This window comes from Pithys albifrons, chromosome 5 (assembly GCF_047495875.1).
Source record: "Pithys albifrons albifrons isolate INPA30051 chromosome 5, PitAlb_v1, whole genome shotgun sequence".
In the NCBI taxonomy this organism is placed as follows: Eukaryota; Metazoa; Chordata; class Aves; order Passeriformes; family Thamnophilidae; genus Pithys; species Pithys albifrons.
The window spans coordinates 4,990,867-5,004,351 of NC_092462.1; the positions used below are offsets into that span (position 1 = coordinate 4,990,867).

Sequence of the window (13,485 nt, forward strand, 5' to 3'; positions counted from 1 at the left end):
AGAGAGCTTTACCTCTTTCTCCAAGAAAGCAGCCCACACCTGGGGAGCGGCCACTTCTCCAACAGAAATGGGAAAGGTTTGTTTCTGTGTAAGGAATTGTGTCTTAGTGGAGAGTTTGCCTAGTGGTAAGACAGGAAACATGAGTTGCAGATAACATAATTTATAATAGATGTGTAAAGTTATTATTGGTATTAAGTAATAATGGCATTTCTCCTTTTTCACAAAGTTTCTTTATGCAAGCAGATGAAGTAATATTAGAAAATAGTTAACAATTAATACAAAGTAACGAAGACATTGCCAGTACCTTAGCAGAGTATCTTGTGTAAGTGCAGACAACTTCATGTAGCAGCTAAACATGAAGATTACAGAGGCAGTTCTCCAAGGAAGAATTAAACTTGATCAGAAAACAAATAACTGTGGATACCTGAAGGAGAAATGTAAAGGTACAGTTGCCTGAATGGCAAATGAATAGTGAAAAATGAAGAGACGTGCTGTGGCCTGCACTTAGGAGAGTGAGGCTTTGCCTCTCCTTTTTACCCAAGGAGAGCACTGGTTTCTCTGACATAGTGCTAGAGATGGGGAAGGGAAAGCAGGTTCTCAACTCTCAACCTTTTTGTACAGACCTTGACATTTTCTTTCTGTTTGACTTGTGCTGGAATTGGGCACAGACCAAACCGCTCGCTCTGCAGCGTTTCCCCTGTGCTTGGATTCCACATTCAAGTGCTCATGAAGCAGGTTCACGTAGAGGTTTGTCCCTTTGTTCTCAGAGGTTTGCCTGGCTGCTGCTTTTTACTGTCTCTTCTGCCTCTAAGAAAAACTGATGTTATCTTCTGAAGTGAAAACCCCGGGTTCTATTTGTAACTGAGGGTTTCCTGTGTGCCTTTCCCCAGCCTGCGCAGTGACGCCAAGGGGTAGCAGCACACGAGCTGTGCCTCTTCAGAGAGCTTTGAGAGCAGTCCTTGCACAGGACCTGAAGAAATCCCCAGTCACCGGTGCCTTTGATCTCAGATAAAGGTCAACCTGTCTGGCAGAAAGTGTGATCAGAAACGCCACCACATCAGCCTTCACTTTCTCTTCCTTAACCTGAAGTGATTCACTGTACCTGTCACCACAGCACCCATGGATTGCACTTCAGCTCACAGGAATAGCTTTATTTATCTCATGCACCAGCTTAAGCCAGGACTGCCAGGATTTGCTGTACACTGCTAAGAAACTGCCCACAGTGCTAATTATTAGAGCAGTGTTTCATAACTATTGTAGGATTTTGTTGGTTTGCTGGGATTTTTCTAATGATAGAATCGTTCAGGTTGGAAAAGACCTTTACGATCTTTGAGTCCAGCACTGCCAACTCACCACTAAACCATGTCCCTAAGTGCCACATCTACACACTTTTTAAATCCCTCCAGGGCTGGTGACTCAACCACCTCCCTGGACAGCCTGTTCCAATGCTTTTGGTGAAGAAATTTTTCATAATTTCCAATCTAAACCTCCACTGGTGCAACTTGAAGCAGTTTCCACTTGTCTTGCAGTATATATAGGCCTACTAGTGTGTTAAAAAGTCAGTTACGCTGGTGTTATCCCAACAAGCACATACTGGTTCCTTGCACCAAGAGTTTCCAAGGCTCTTCAAGCATTAACACCTACGAAGTTCCATCTAGTGCAACCTCAAAGCTTTGGGGAGCTGCAAGTTCCAGCTGTTTCTCCCAACACCCACCTCTGCAAGATCATCGCTGCAAGGCTGGTGGGGGAAATACCTGACTTACACATGCTGCAGGTAAGGCTGGCACAACAATTTTGTTTATAATTTTGTTATAAATGCTAATGTGTGTGGGTTTTTTAAATTGCTTTTGAATTCCTCTATAATTTTAGAAGTGTTGTTGCAGCTGTGAAGATTGGTTATTAGCTGATACATGACTTGTGTAAAGGGAAACACATTCTCTGCTGAGTTTCCTCGAACCCATATTGGCTTTGTGACTGGGACTGAGTGTGTGTCCTCCTTCTGGACTGGGATCTGTGCCTTAGAAAGGGCTAAGAGATGCTGCTTAGGGTGATATATAATGGTATTCCAAGGCAGGATGCACCATGGAAGCAGTGTTACTCATTACTGGTAGTGGGAGCATCACACTTTATCCAATTCATCTTTACAAAGGTGTATTTAACTACTAAGAAAAGACCTTCAAGGGACACACAGAGATAAAAGTTTCTTCTAGGTGTGGATGGGGAAGAAAACCAACCAAACCCCAAGGATGGACTCTGCTTTTATTCTGTCCAACGTGCCTTTTGGCATGCTGAATCTTGCATGAGGGAGAAGTGGCATCTGCTTGCAGAGGGTGGAGATTATCTCCAGTACATGATCCTTAAAATAAAAGTGGAAGTGGGGATTGAATCAGAGCTGTCAGCCATCACTCAGTGTCTTGAACCTCGTTCTGGGAGGTTTTTTAGAAGGATTAACTTTGGGCATAGAGGGCTGGTCTCTCTTGACTTATTGTCAGACAGGCACCTTTAGATGGCAGTTTGGAGATGGAAATAACTTGGTTTCATCGGATTCCCTTCTGTGTGTCTATCCTCGAGTTAAGGCTGTGCCAGGATGCAGTCATAAGATGTGTCAGCCCTCTTACAAAGTGTCAGGTTGTTCTCCAAAATGTCTCTCTCCTTTTTCTAACCAAAACTTCTTGCTGCTATAATTTCCAGGAAAAATGTAATGAGATGGGTTTCATGAGGTGCAGGCATGCTTGCTTGAGTCTGTGGAGAGCCTTCTGATATTGCTGGAGGGTTTCCCCTTCTTTCAAGAAGTATTAGTTTGGGCGCCAGGTGAGAGTAAACAGCTGCCAGTATTCTTGGTTATTTTACTGGCCCATTTAAGCCCAGTATTGTGTTTCTAAAATCAAGCTCTTACACTTGGCATAGGTTTTGTAAGGTGGTACAGAGTTAAGAGATGTGCAAGGAAAGGTACTGAGGTGTTTCTACAGTAGTATCCTAGGAAAAGTGCATACAGACTTCCGTGAGAACAGAGACAATTGCTAAATATATTTTCAGTGGTGGAACAGAGCCCTACTACCTCCTAAGCCTTCAAGATTGACTTGCACCATGAAGGACTACTCTGCAGGAGTAATTATTTTAATTTAGTAATTTTAGGTCTTCGGGTGGAGTGGGTTTTTTTGTTAATTTGAGCCCTGATAAGTTCCAAACTTTTCATATGGATTCCACTGAAAATAGTTATGTACTCTGTGCTAGAGTTGTGTCTGAGAATGCTCTTGGTGAGCAACTACACTTCCTAAACCTCCCAGCAATATTAATGCTGAATTGGGATGTTTTATTCCATGACAAAGATTTGCATGCCATTGTTTGTCCTTGAGCCTCTGTAACTGGCAGATGGTATTTATGGTTTTTCTGTATCAGCAACCTGTTAATTACAAATTCAGAAGTATCAGAAGTCATATTATTATTAGCATATTAGTATACGGTATAGAACCTTTAATGCACAAAGATCTTATTTCCTAGGGAAATATGTGGTTGAAGTTAAGCTTTTGTACAATTATGAAATTTTCAAAAATGCAGCTTAGGTGTTTTCTTTCCAAGCTTAGTGAAGTTTAATGACAAACAATTGTGATACATCCATGAGTATGAGCTGGATGGACAGACTGTACCACCTCTGTTCTAGTGTGTTCTTCTTTGTAGGGATTATTTGCTTATGGATGAATGTTCCTGCTAAGCAACTACACAAATTCTTTTCTTTGAGGCAAAAGGTGGGAGAACGTGATTTTTGTGAAAGAGGTTGTAAAAAGCCAGTTAGAATGTTTCAGATAAACTTGGGGTAGCAATGATGGTTAGCCAAGCACTGGAAATCTCAACTATTCCAATACTTTCCATGTTGTTATGCAATAATTCTGAGAATTTTCATGTCCTTTACATCATTTTCCCATGTTCCTTTAGTTGCCTTTTAACATACTCCACTCGCTCAAAAAAAAAAAAATCCAAGATAGTATTTGGCCATAAAACCATAAAAGTAATTCCTTGGATGACATCCCTGTAGCTCTTCAGCACCATGGCAGAGATGCAGTTGGTGAGCTTTGAATGGGACCTTGCTGAGACTGAGCTGGAAAGGCGAGAAAGACAACCGGGTAAATAACCCGTGTCATCCCTCGGTGCTTGAGTGCCAGATGGGAAGAGCCGTTTCCTATCTCATGGAAGGATGATAAGAGCCAATACTTTTCGAGGTCCTCAGCTGCCCGTGTAAAAAGCTGAAAGCAGAAAATATCTTGTGAATATAAACGCGTGGTTATTCCACCTGGCCAGACCCCGCTGGAAAGGCGCGGACGGTAAAAGACAGAGCAGAATCTCTCTGCAGGGCTGTCAGGGAACGCGGCAGGGCTTCAGCGCGTCCGCAGAGCCTCCTGCCCGGCGGTGTCTAGGCGGCAGCGCGGACCGCGCCTGTGCCCGATGCCAGAGGGAGCGTGTGCGGACCGGGCACCACCGGGACGAGCCCCCGGGGCGCTCCCTCTGCCGGCCGGGCTGCGGGGCAGGGCCGAGCCCGCGGTGCTGCGCCCGCACAGAGGCAGGTTCTCCCTCCGCCCCGGCCGCGGCCCGGCCCGGCGCGGGGAGCGGCTCCCGGCGGGAGGGCGGGGAATCCACGCCGGGATTTCGGTGACACACTGACATCAGGGGGGCGCGGCCGGCGGCGGGCGGGGGCTGCGCGCTGAAAGGCGGCGGGGCGCGGCCCGAGTCACTCCGGAACGGCGGCGGGGCAGCGCGGAGCGGCTGCCGGCACTGCCCGGGCTGGATCCGCGCCGCCAATGTGCCGCGGGAGGCGGGCGCTCACCCTGGCCTTAGGTAAGCCCGGGCGGTGCTCGCACAGCTCCGTCCCGCCGGATCAGGTGCGGGCGGGCGGCGGGGGCTCCGCGCTGCGTTGCGCTGGGCTGGAGGCGGTCGCCGGGCGAGGCGTGCGGGAGGTGCGGGCGCCGCTCCGCCGCGGCTCTGCGGTGCGGGCTGCGGGGCAGCGGGCGGGAGAGCCGGCACTCGGCTCCCCCCGGGCGAGCAGCGCCGAGCTGGTCGCGATTCGCTGGTCATGTAGAACCTCCGGGTTGGTGCCTGCGCGTCCCGCCCGACCTGGCGGGGTCTCTCTGGCGCGACCCTCTCGGGATAGCGAGGAGCCTGCGGAGCCCCCTGTGCCGGACTGCGGTGTGCGGGGCCGCCTCTCCCCGCAGCGTCCTGCCCGTGTCCCGAGCCTGTCACTCGGCCCCCGGCAGAGACAGCCAGCACATGGCTGCGTGCAGGGAGCTCGCAGGGCCATTGCGCGCTGCCGCCGGCTTCGTGCACAGCGTGCTCTGGAGAGCGTGAGCAGCTTCGTGGTTGCTTTAGAAAGAAAACTATAAAAAAAAAACAGGCGAAAAAACCCAACCAAATTTTTCGCACCAGGGGTTGTGGTTGCACTTTGCCAGACGGGACTTGCGGCAAGCACCATGCGGTGAAGCCGAGCGCCGGACCGGGACCGCAGTCCTGCACTCACCGACGAGAAGGGGAGTAACAAACAGCCCGAGCAGGAGCCGCGCACCCGCCGCCTCTTCCCGGAGACTTGCATCGCAACAGCCCCGCTGCCTGCCGCAGCCTGCAGCAGCCTGAGGCTCGATCCCAGACACACCGCTTTGCAGGAAGGGCTGGATTTGCTCCCCGTCGCCTCCGGACTGAGAGACCCGCGGCCGAAGGAGAGCGCTGCTCCCCTGGGCGCCCCGCGGAGGAGCGAGCCCGGGGCGGGCGGCTGCATGCAGACCCCGGGGAGAGTGGGGCTGCGGCGGGCAGCAGAGCGGGGCTTCCCTCCGCTGCCCCAGTAGGACGTGGAGATTGGCGAGCGAGGGCTGTGCGGGGACGAGGAGCGCAGCCCGCCGGCCTTCCCCGCCCCGCGGGGCCGGGAGGGTGAGGAGCCGGGGCCGCGGCCCCGCCGCCCCCCGCCCGCTGGATTTGCCATTCCCGGTGACTCCCTGCGGAGAAGTAAGTTGAGGACCCGCCGTGCGCTCGCACCGGGGCCGGCGCTGCCGCGGCGAGCAGGTGCCGGGGGGCGCAGCGGCGCCCGCCTGGCGAGGGGCGGCCCCGGTCCCCTCCCACCGACCCGCTCCCGAATTACAGGGACCAGGAATCCGCGGGAAGGCTCGCTGGGGATCGCGTTCGGCCGGGAAGGAGCAGGAGGTCAAAACGACCCGCCAGACGCTCCGGGCAGGCGGAGGGGCTGAGGCGGGGGGTGCAGAACCGCGGTGCGGGGAACCCCCGGGGCTGAGCGGCCGCTTTCCCCCGGCCCTGCCACTTTAAACGCCGGGCAGTCCGCCCTCCCGAGGCAGCGCCGAACTGGGCTCTGCCCTCCCCTGCGGAAGGGAGAGAAGGAGGGAAAAGAAAAAAAAAGCCCATGTTTTCATTCATAACTTTTTTTTTCCCCTTTCCCCTCCTCTTCCTTCCTCTCCGTCAGCGCCGCGATCCGCTCCGCTCCGCTCGGGGCGCAGAGGGCGCCGCGCCGCCGCCCGCCCGGGGCTGCGGGAGCGGGGCGGGACGGGGGGGCTGGCGGCGTGTCCGAGCGGGTGCGGGGAAGGGGAGGGATGGGGATCCCGCCCCCCGAGATGCGAGGAGGGAGCGCAGCGCCGGGTGCGGAACCGTGAGGGCTCTCGCCGCCTGCACCGTATGTTACTATTTTATTTTCCTTATTTTTATTTTATTGTCCGGGGGGAACCAGTTTACAACCGATCTGCGCGGGGGTGGAGTTGGCTGGTTCAGCTCTCGCCTCGGTCTGCAGCTGGGCTTGTCAGTCTGCGCTCCGCGTTGATGTTGCGCTTTCCCCCCAAAGATGGCACTGGATGTCTTTAGCATTTTCTTGGGATATTGTTTTTCATCCCCCGGGGAGCCCAGCTCCTGGCTGGTACAGCTGTAAATCTTTCCTCTTTTTTTCGCATTCATTCACCCTCAGTCTGTTGTGGATTTGCATTCAGTGCTCGTGAAGAAGGCGGCTTGTTGTGTGGGGTAGGAGGAAATTCTTTGCTGTGAGAGTGGTGAGGCACTAGCCCAGGTTGGCCAGAAAAGCTGTGGATGCCCCAACCCTGGAAGTGTCCGAGGACAGGTTGAACGGGGCTCTGAGCAACCTGCTCTAGTGGAAGGTGACCCTGCCCACTGCAGTGGGGTGGAAGTAGGTGGTCTTTAAGGTCCCTTCCAACCCAAACCATTCTGAGATTGTATTTTATGAATTAGAACAGAACGTGTTTGGTTTCCTTTTTAATCTGGTGGCCCTAAAGCCCACACAGGTGACATTAGAGGTAAAATGAAATCTTTTAGTGCTGGATGAGCACAACGACTGTGTGTCCTGGCAGAAGCTGTTGCTTACTGTTCATGCTGCGTTAAAAGAAGCTTTCCTGTTCTTGTCCTGCCTGTGCTTCCACGACACGGTGCCTTTTTCTCTCTGAAGTGGGGAACAGCTCCGTGCTGGCTGTGGTCTGGGTAGGCAAGATGCTTTCTTAGGATTATTGGATGAGTTTTGGAAATGCTTGATAGCATTCATCTTTGCCTGCTTTCAGGTAAACATGTATGACATCTCATGGGGAGTAACAAAGGGACTTTTCTTTCAGCTGATAGTAAAGAAAAGCAGGTTTTTTTCTTGGTTCTCTGTGGCATTTAGATACTCAGCTAAACTTTTATATAGCTACAGAACTGTCACTGCAGTTTTCTCATTGAGTGTTGCAATATTCTTGTCGCCAGCTAGGCAGGATGGAAAGGGATGTAAATATGTGACAGTTCTACTATTATTCCACTATTTTTAAAAGACTAGAAGATGTTCTCTTTCTTTGAGAAGCTTTTAATCTGGTGAAAATGGATTTGTTCTTAGTTTGTGTTTTGAGGTTATTGTTGGGGGGGGTTTAATCTGCTCTTAACATTCTTATGAATCCTCAGGTACTTTTTGCCTGACACCTAGTTCATCTTAGCCTTTTCTGCCCCATCTTTCTTTGACATCCTGGCCTGTGGACAGGAAATACTTGAAAACAGGTTGTTTGCACCCTTGCTTTCATTTTATAGGGAGCCTATTAGATCTGTAGTCTGAGTTACTTTCTCATAGAAAATGTCTTGGCCACTTGACAGCACTTAGTTCAGGACTCTGTAATGCACATACGTCACTTTAAGAAGGAGACTTTCCAAATACACTAAGAAGCAAATCTGTTGGACTTTCTGATGCTGCAGATTCTGCAGACGAAAGAGTGAGAGTTGGGCACGTTCCTTACTCTGCCATCCGGAACATGAACATGATGGTGTTCTTGCCTGTTTCCAACTCAGTTTTAGGGCATTTGGAATTGTTATTGCTAGTTAGACAGATGTTGAGTTCAGTAGCAAGGGAGAACCACTTCCCATGGCTTGCTAAGCAAGCATACAAGCTAATAGTGGATTTTTTTTAATGGCACGGGGTCTCCTTTGCATTCCTCCTCTATGATGCCATACTGAGACTCTCCCCATTACTGGACTTTGGCCAGATCCTCAGCGTTGCTGTAATCCCCTGCTGAAAGAGATCAGTACCAGGTGGCTCGGGCAATTTTGGCTTTGCCAGATCATTTCTGTTTTCTAAAAGTCTGCCTGCTCTATCCCTTTTCCGCCCTTGATCTTGTGTGTGTGTGTGTGTATATGTACACACACAGTGTTTATTTACACCTTCTGTCTTCTTCTTGTTTCAGGGTTTCAGATGCATGCCAGGTTCCCGCTGAATGCCAGCAGTAGAGATCACTACAGATGGAGCCCCAAGGTCAGCATGGCAGCGGTGGTTCCGTGGTAGTGATTCAGCAGCCCTCCTTGGACAGCCGGCAGCGGTTGGACTATGAAAGGGAGAGCCAGCCCACGACGATCTTGTCACTGGACCAGATCAAGGCCATCAGGGGCAGCAACGAATACACCGAAGGTCCGTCTGTGGTGAAAAAGTCTGCGCCGCGGACAGCACCGAGGCAAGAGAAGCATGAAAGGACTCACGAGATTATACCAATTAATGTGAATAATAATTACGAACACAGGTCCAGCCATGTGGGGCATGTGGCACATCAGCATAGCACGAGGGCTCCCGTCCTGAGCCGATCGACCAGCACAGGGAGCGCGGCCAGCTCTGGAAGCAACAGCAGTGCCTCCTCGGAGCAAGGGCTGCTGGGGCGGTCACCCCCGTCCCGGCCGGGTTCCGGACACAGATCCGATCGGACAATCCGGGCACAGCCCAAGCAGTCGTCTCTGATCGTGGATGATCTGAAGGGTCCTTTGAAAGAGGACTTGACACAGCACAAGTTTATCTGCGAACAGTGTGGGAAGTGCAAGTGCGGGGAGTGCACGGCGCCGAGGGCGCTGCCGTCCTGCCTGGCCTGCAACCGGCAGTGCCTGTGCTCGGCCGAGAGCATGGTGGAGTACGGCACCTGCATGTGCCTGGTCAAAGGGATCTTCTACCACTGTTCCAACGACGATGAAGGGGACTCTTACGCGGATAATCCCTGCTCCTGCTCCCAGTCACACTGCTGTTCTAGGTACCTGTGCATGGGAGCCATGTCCTTGTTTCTGCCTTGCTTGCTGTGCTACCCTCCGGCGAAAGGATGCCTAAAACTCTGCCGAGGGTGTTACGACCGCGTCAATCGTCCGGGTTGCCGGTGCAAGAACTCCAACACAGTCTATTGTAAACTGGAGAGCTGCCCCTCCCGGGGTCAGGGCAAGCCCTCATGATTTTGGGAGGGAGGTTTACTTCCTCCAAATTCAATTTTTCAGGTTGTAGCTGATTTTTTTTCCCCTCCCATTCTTTCTTCCCTTCCTCTCCCATTTTGGGAGGACTCTTCTTTCTATCTCCCAACTTCAGATACACAAGTTCGTCCCTTTGCATCTTTGCTCTCCTCTTCCCATTGACTTGGCTGAGTGTAGAGCGTTTCACATAGTCATTGCTGCTCTTTGGTAAGTGTGGACCTGATATCTGCACCTGCTGCTCACTTGGGCAGGGTCTTTGAGTTTGCAACTGAACCACTCCTGAAAGAGACAGTGAGGGCTCACTGGGCTCTTGAAGCTTCTTGCTCTGTGAATATCTCTTCCCAAAGATGTTTTTCCTTCTCAGCAATTTATGGGTTTTTTTCCTTAACCTCCTGGGTGCCAAGGAAGAATAACTTTCCTGAGTGAGCTGGATTGTGAAATAACTTTCTTTGTGTGTTCTTTCTGGAGAGGGATGTAAAATAAAGGCTTCACCAAATGAAAGGCCTGACTCTTCTATAAGCAGCCTGCTTCTTTTTGCATCTTTTCCCCCTCCCCCTCTCTTTTTCCTTAACTTTTGGAACATTCTCAAGACCTGAGAATTACCTTGCCCCCTTGTTTGTTTGGGTTCTTTTTACATTTTCAATGTAACCAGTTTTTGCTACACTATGTAGATCTTCACATTGGAGACATTGTGGCTGCAACACACTCTTTTGTTTCTTTTGCTGCCCAATCTTTGAAGGATATTGCTCACTCCACCCTCCTAATCCCATTTTTATCGTCTGGCAGTATCAGTTGATATTAAAGTTGGTGGTGTTCATATATCCAAACAGCCTTCAGGTGTCACCTAAACGTTCTTGAATCCTTCAAGTTTCTTGTGATCCTTTGGTTTAGTGAGTTTAGCTCTGCTCTGTACTTTATAATTTTATTCTGTCCCTGTTTTATTGCCTTAGCCACAAATCGTGGTCCTTTTTTGTATATTTTATGTATAAAACACAAAGTTGAAGCTCAACTATTTTTAAGACAAAAGTCTGTTAAAACTTTTTTTATTGTAAAGAATATTTATTATGTGAATCTATTATTTTATGATATTTATTGCAAAAGACTTTGAAAATGTACTCATGTCTGAATATAACAAAATATCAATACTTAACGAAATAAGGATGACACGAAGAAAGTACATATGTTAACTATAATGCAGAAAATATATTAATTAATGAAAATGGCTCTTGAGTTCTTTTGTTACAATGACAGGTTGGGAGCTACATGTGGAGTTTTTCCTTGAGGTCTGTCAGGTGGCAAATAACCTCCTATTGATAATTCAAAACCACTAGTCTGTGCTCTAGTTTAGTTGACCTAATTTTAAGTTCACCAGCTATATATCAAATAAGGTTTTGCTATGGGATATTTAATACAATTGAATATATGTTGTGCTTGACAGTGCCAAGAAGTGCAGGCTCTATTTATTTACCAAAGCATTTAGAAATACAATTGTGGAGGAGGAAACCACAACCTCCAAGTTGGTTGTTTTTTGGGTTTGTTGTTTTTTTTTTCCTTAAGGGATACCATATTAACATGTAAAGCCATTTTAAATTTTCCTATATAAAACTTCTTAGCTGGTAAAATTGTGCAGCAACTGAAGAAATTAATCTCCCAAGCTCAAATCTAAATAAAAAGTAAGAGGCAGGATGAGAAATAGATTGTGTTGCTATAGTTTTGCTAGCTTTGAAATTTGGGAATTTGGGTGTGTTTGGGCCTATCTCTACAGCTAATTTGGTTCTTTTCCCATACTTTTCCAATGTCAACTGAAACTATCTTCTGTCTTCAAATTAAAGGCTCTTAAGGGTGACCTAAGTGTCACAGCTACTTGTGGCCATTTAACACACATTCAACAGAAAAAGCTTTTCATTAAGACTGAATGGGGAGACCTCATTCTTCTCCTCATGTGGGTCAAGATTACACTGCAGTTCTCCCAGACTTAAACGTTTATTAAATGGATTTAATTTTACGTGGTGTTCAGAGTAAGTGATTCTAGAGAAACTCTACCTCAGAACACAGTAATGACCTGACAAATATGCCATATCTTGCTGCTTTGAATTGCCATATTTAAGCTGTTCTGACTCCCAGCATGCTGATGATTTGAATAAGCTCGTCTTTTGTAGTTAATTCTGTCAAAGTTGATTTAATGTCATGTAAAAGAGCTGACTGAAAAGCTGCATTTTTATTAAATAGCACAGATGACCTCCATGGAGTATGAAATGATCATCTGACTACATCTAGAAAACCCTTTGCACTTGGTACTGCTGCTCTCCTGGCCTCCGTGTGACAAAAGTGACAGGCTGGGAGGCTCGTGGGGCAGCAGTGGATGTAGAGGAATTCTGCTTTCCAAGATTTACTCTTCCTGAGATGAAGCAAAGCCAAGAGAAGAATGTTTCCGAGGATCAGGCGACTGGCTTTGCACCACTTTGCTATCACCGATGTGCGTGTAACAGCGACAGCTGCAAACAGGCCTTGGGAGACAATGAAGCCCTTGTCCACCAGTCACTGTTGGTCAGATCTGTCCATTTGTAACTGTACTGACACCCAAAAACACCAAGCCAACTGCCTCTTCATAACTGGATGGGATCCAACTCTGTGTTGAGTCAGTTTGCCTGAAGGGTGTTAGTTGTGCCTCTTCAAGAAAAACGTTGCAGCCAAGGTCAACCCACCACAACTGCACACCTCTGGCCCTTTCTATTTCAGCCAGGTGACTTTCTAGGGGTTTGGTTTGGTTCATAGCAGAAGAAAACCCAAAGGGCCCACATTTACTCCATGATTTAATTATTATCTTCCATCACAAGCTATGTCACAGCATTGTTTTAGATTTCTTTTTAAAAAATTAACAAAACCCATGCTCTAGTTAGTCACACCAATGGTCCCTTTACTAACTAGACTTTGGGAATAACTTCAGGTTGGAGGCAAATTTGGCTTGACCTACACAACAGTGAGAAGATAGCAGTTCCTTGTATGTCTTAAATGGTTTTCTAATTGCCAGGTGTTACCTAGAGAAGGCAGTGTTAATGATGCAGGTTATGCTTGGGTTAGATGATATATCATTTGTACTTAATATATACATGTATTGAGTTCACTTTCAGGTCCTCTGGTCGCCTTACGTTACTGGGACTTCATTCAGGCAGATGGATTTTGTGGTGTAGAACCATGCAGGATTGGATGAGAGCACATGAATGTTTTTCTAGTGGAAAAAGAATTGAGGAAGCTGGCAGATGCATGAAGTAACTCTCCACAGCTTGAAGAGACAAGTTACTTTAAATATGCCCTAAGTGGTCAGTCATTGAAGTCTGTTCTACTTTCCGCAATACAACAACTGGAATGGCCTTCCAAGGATGCTGTGTTCTGTTGTAAGGGGATTTGCTGAGGGCCGATAGGATTTCTGGCAGTTAGGAAGCTGAAGTGCAAATTTCAGTCCTTTAACCCAAAATTTGCCAGTTCACACTTACTCCTAGAAGTCTACAGAGCACCAGACTGTCCCTGTTACAACGTAGGTCATAAAAATTACTTCTTGACTGTTTTCTGATAGTGTTGAGATCTTGTTTTGAAAAATAAAGAGAACCCTATAAAATGCTGGGTGTAACTAGGCGATAAGTTCAGCTGACCTACTAACCCAGTTGTAAGGGTCAGTGATGGGTTTGGCCAAGGCTGCCATCTGCTCAGACACAGCAGAGGCCTCAGATGTATCACGTAAGGTCTGGAAAAGGGAAAAGGAAA

The 13,485-nt window shown here is 48.5% G+C and overlaps 1 protein-coding gene across 4 annotated transcripts; it reads left to right on the forward strand.

Annotated features, from left to right (window-relative positions):
* Positions 1 to 1,698: 1,698 nt before the first annotated feature.
* SPRY1 (sprouty RTK signaling antagonist 1) lies at positions 1,699 to 12,046 on the forward strand. Of its 4 annotated transcripts, XM_071555553.1 has the most exons (3): positions 4,717 to 4,830; positions 5,416 to 5,985; positions 8,691 to 12,045. In XM_071555553.1, exon 3 carries the CDS (start codon positions 8,746 to 8,748, stop codon positions 9,706 to 9,708), a length of 963 nt encoding a protein of 320 aa, XP_071411654.1. In that variant the 5' UTR covers positions 4,717 to 4,830; positions 5,416 to 5,985; positions 8,691 to 8,745; the 3' UTR covers positions 9,709 to 12,045. The 4 variants fall into 4 exon arrangements, with proteins under 4 accessions (XP_071411657.1, XP_071411654.1, XP_071411655.1 ...); XM_071555556.1 differs by lacking the exons at positions 4,717 to 4,830; positions 5,416 to 5,985 and adding an exon at positions 1,699 to 1,774 and having other exon boundaries at positions 8,691 to 12,046; XM_071555554.1 differs by lacking the exon at positions 5,416 to 5,985.
* The last annotated feature ends 1,439 nt before the right edge of the window (positions 12,047 to 13,485 follow it).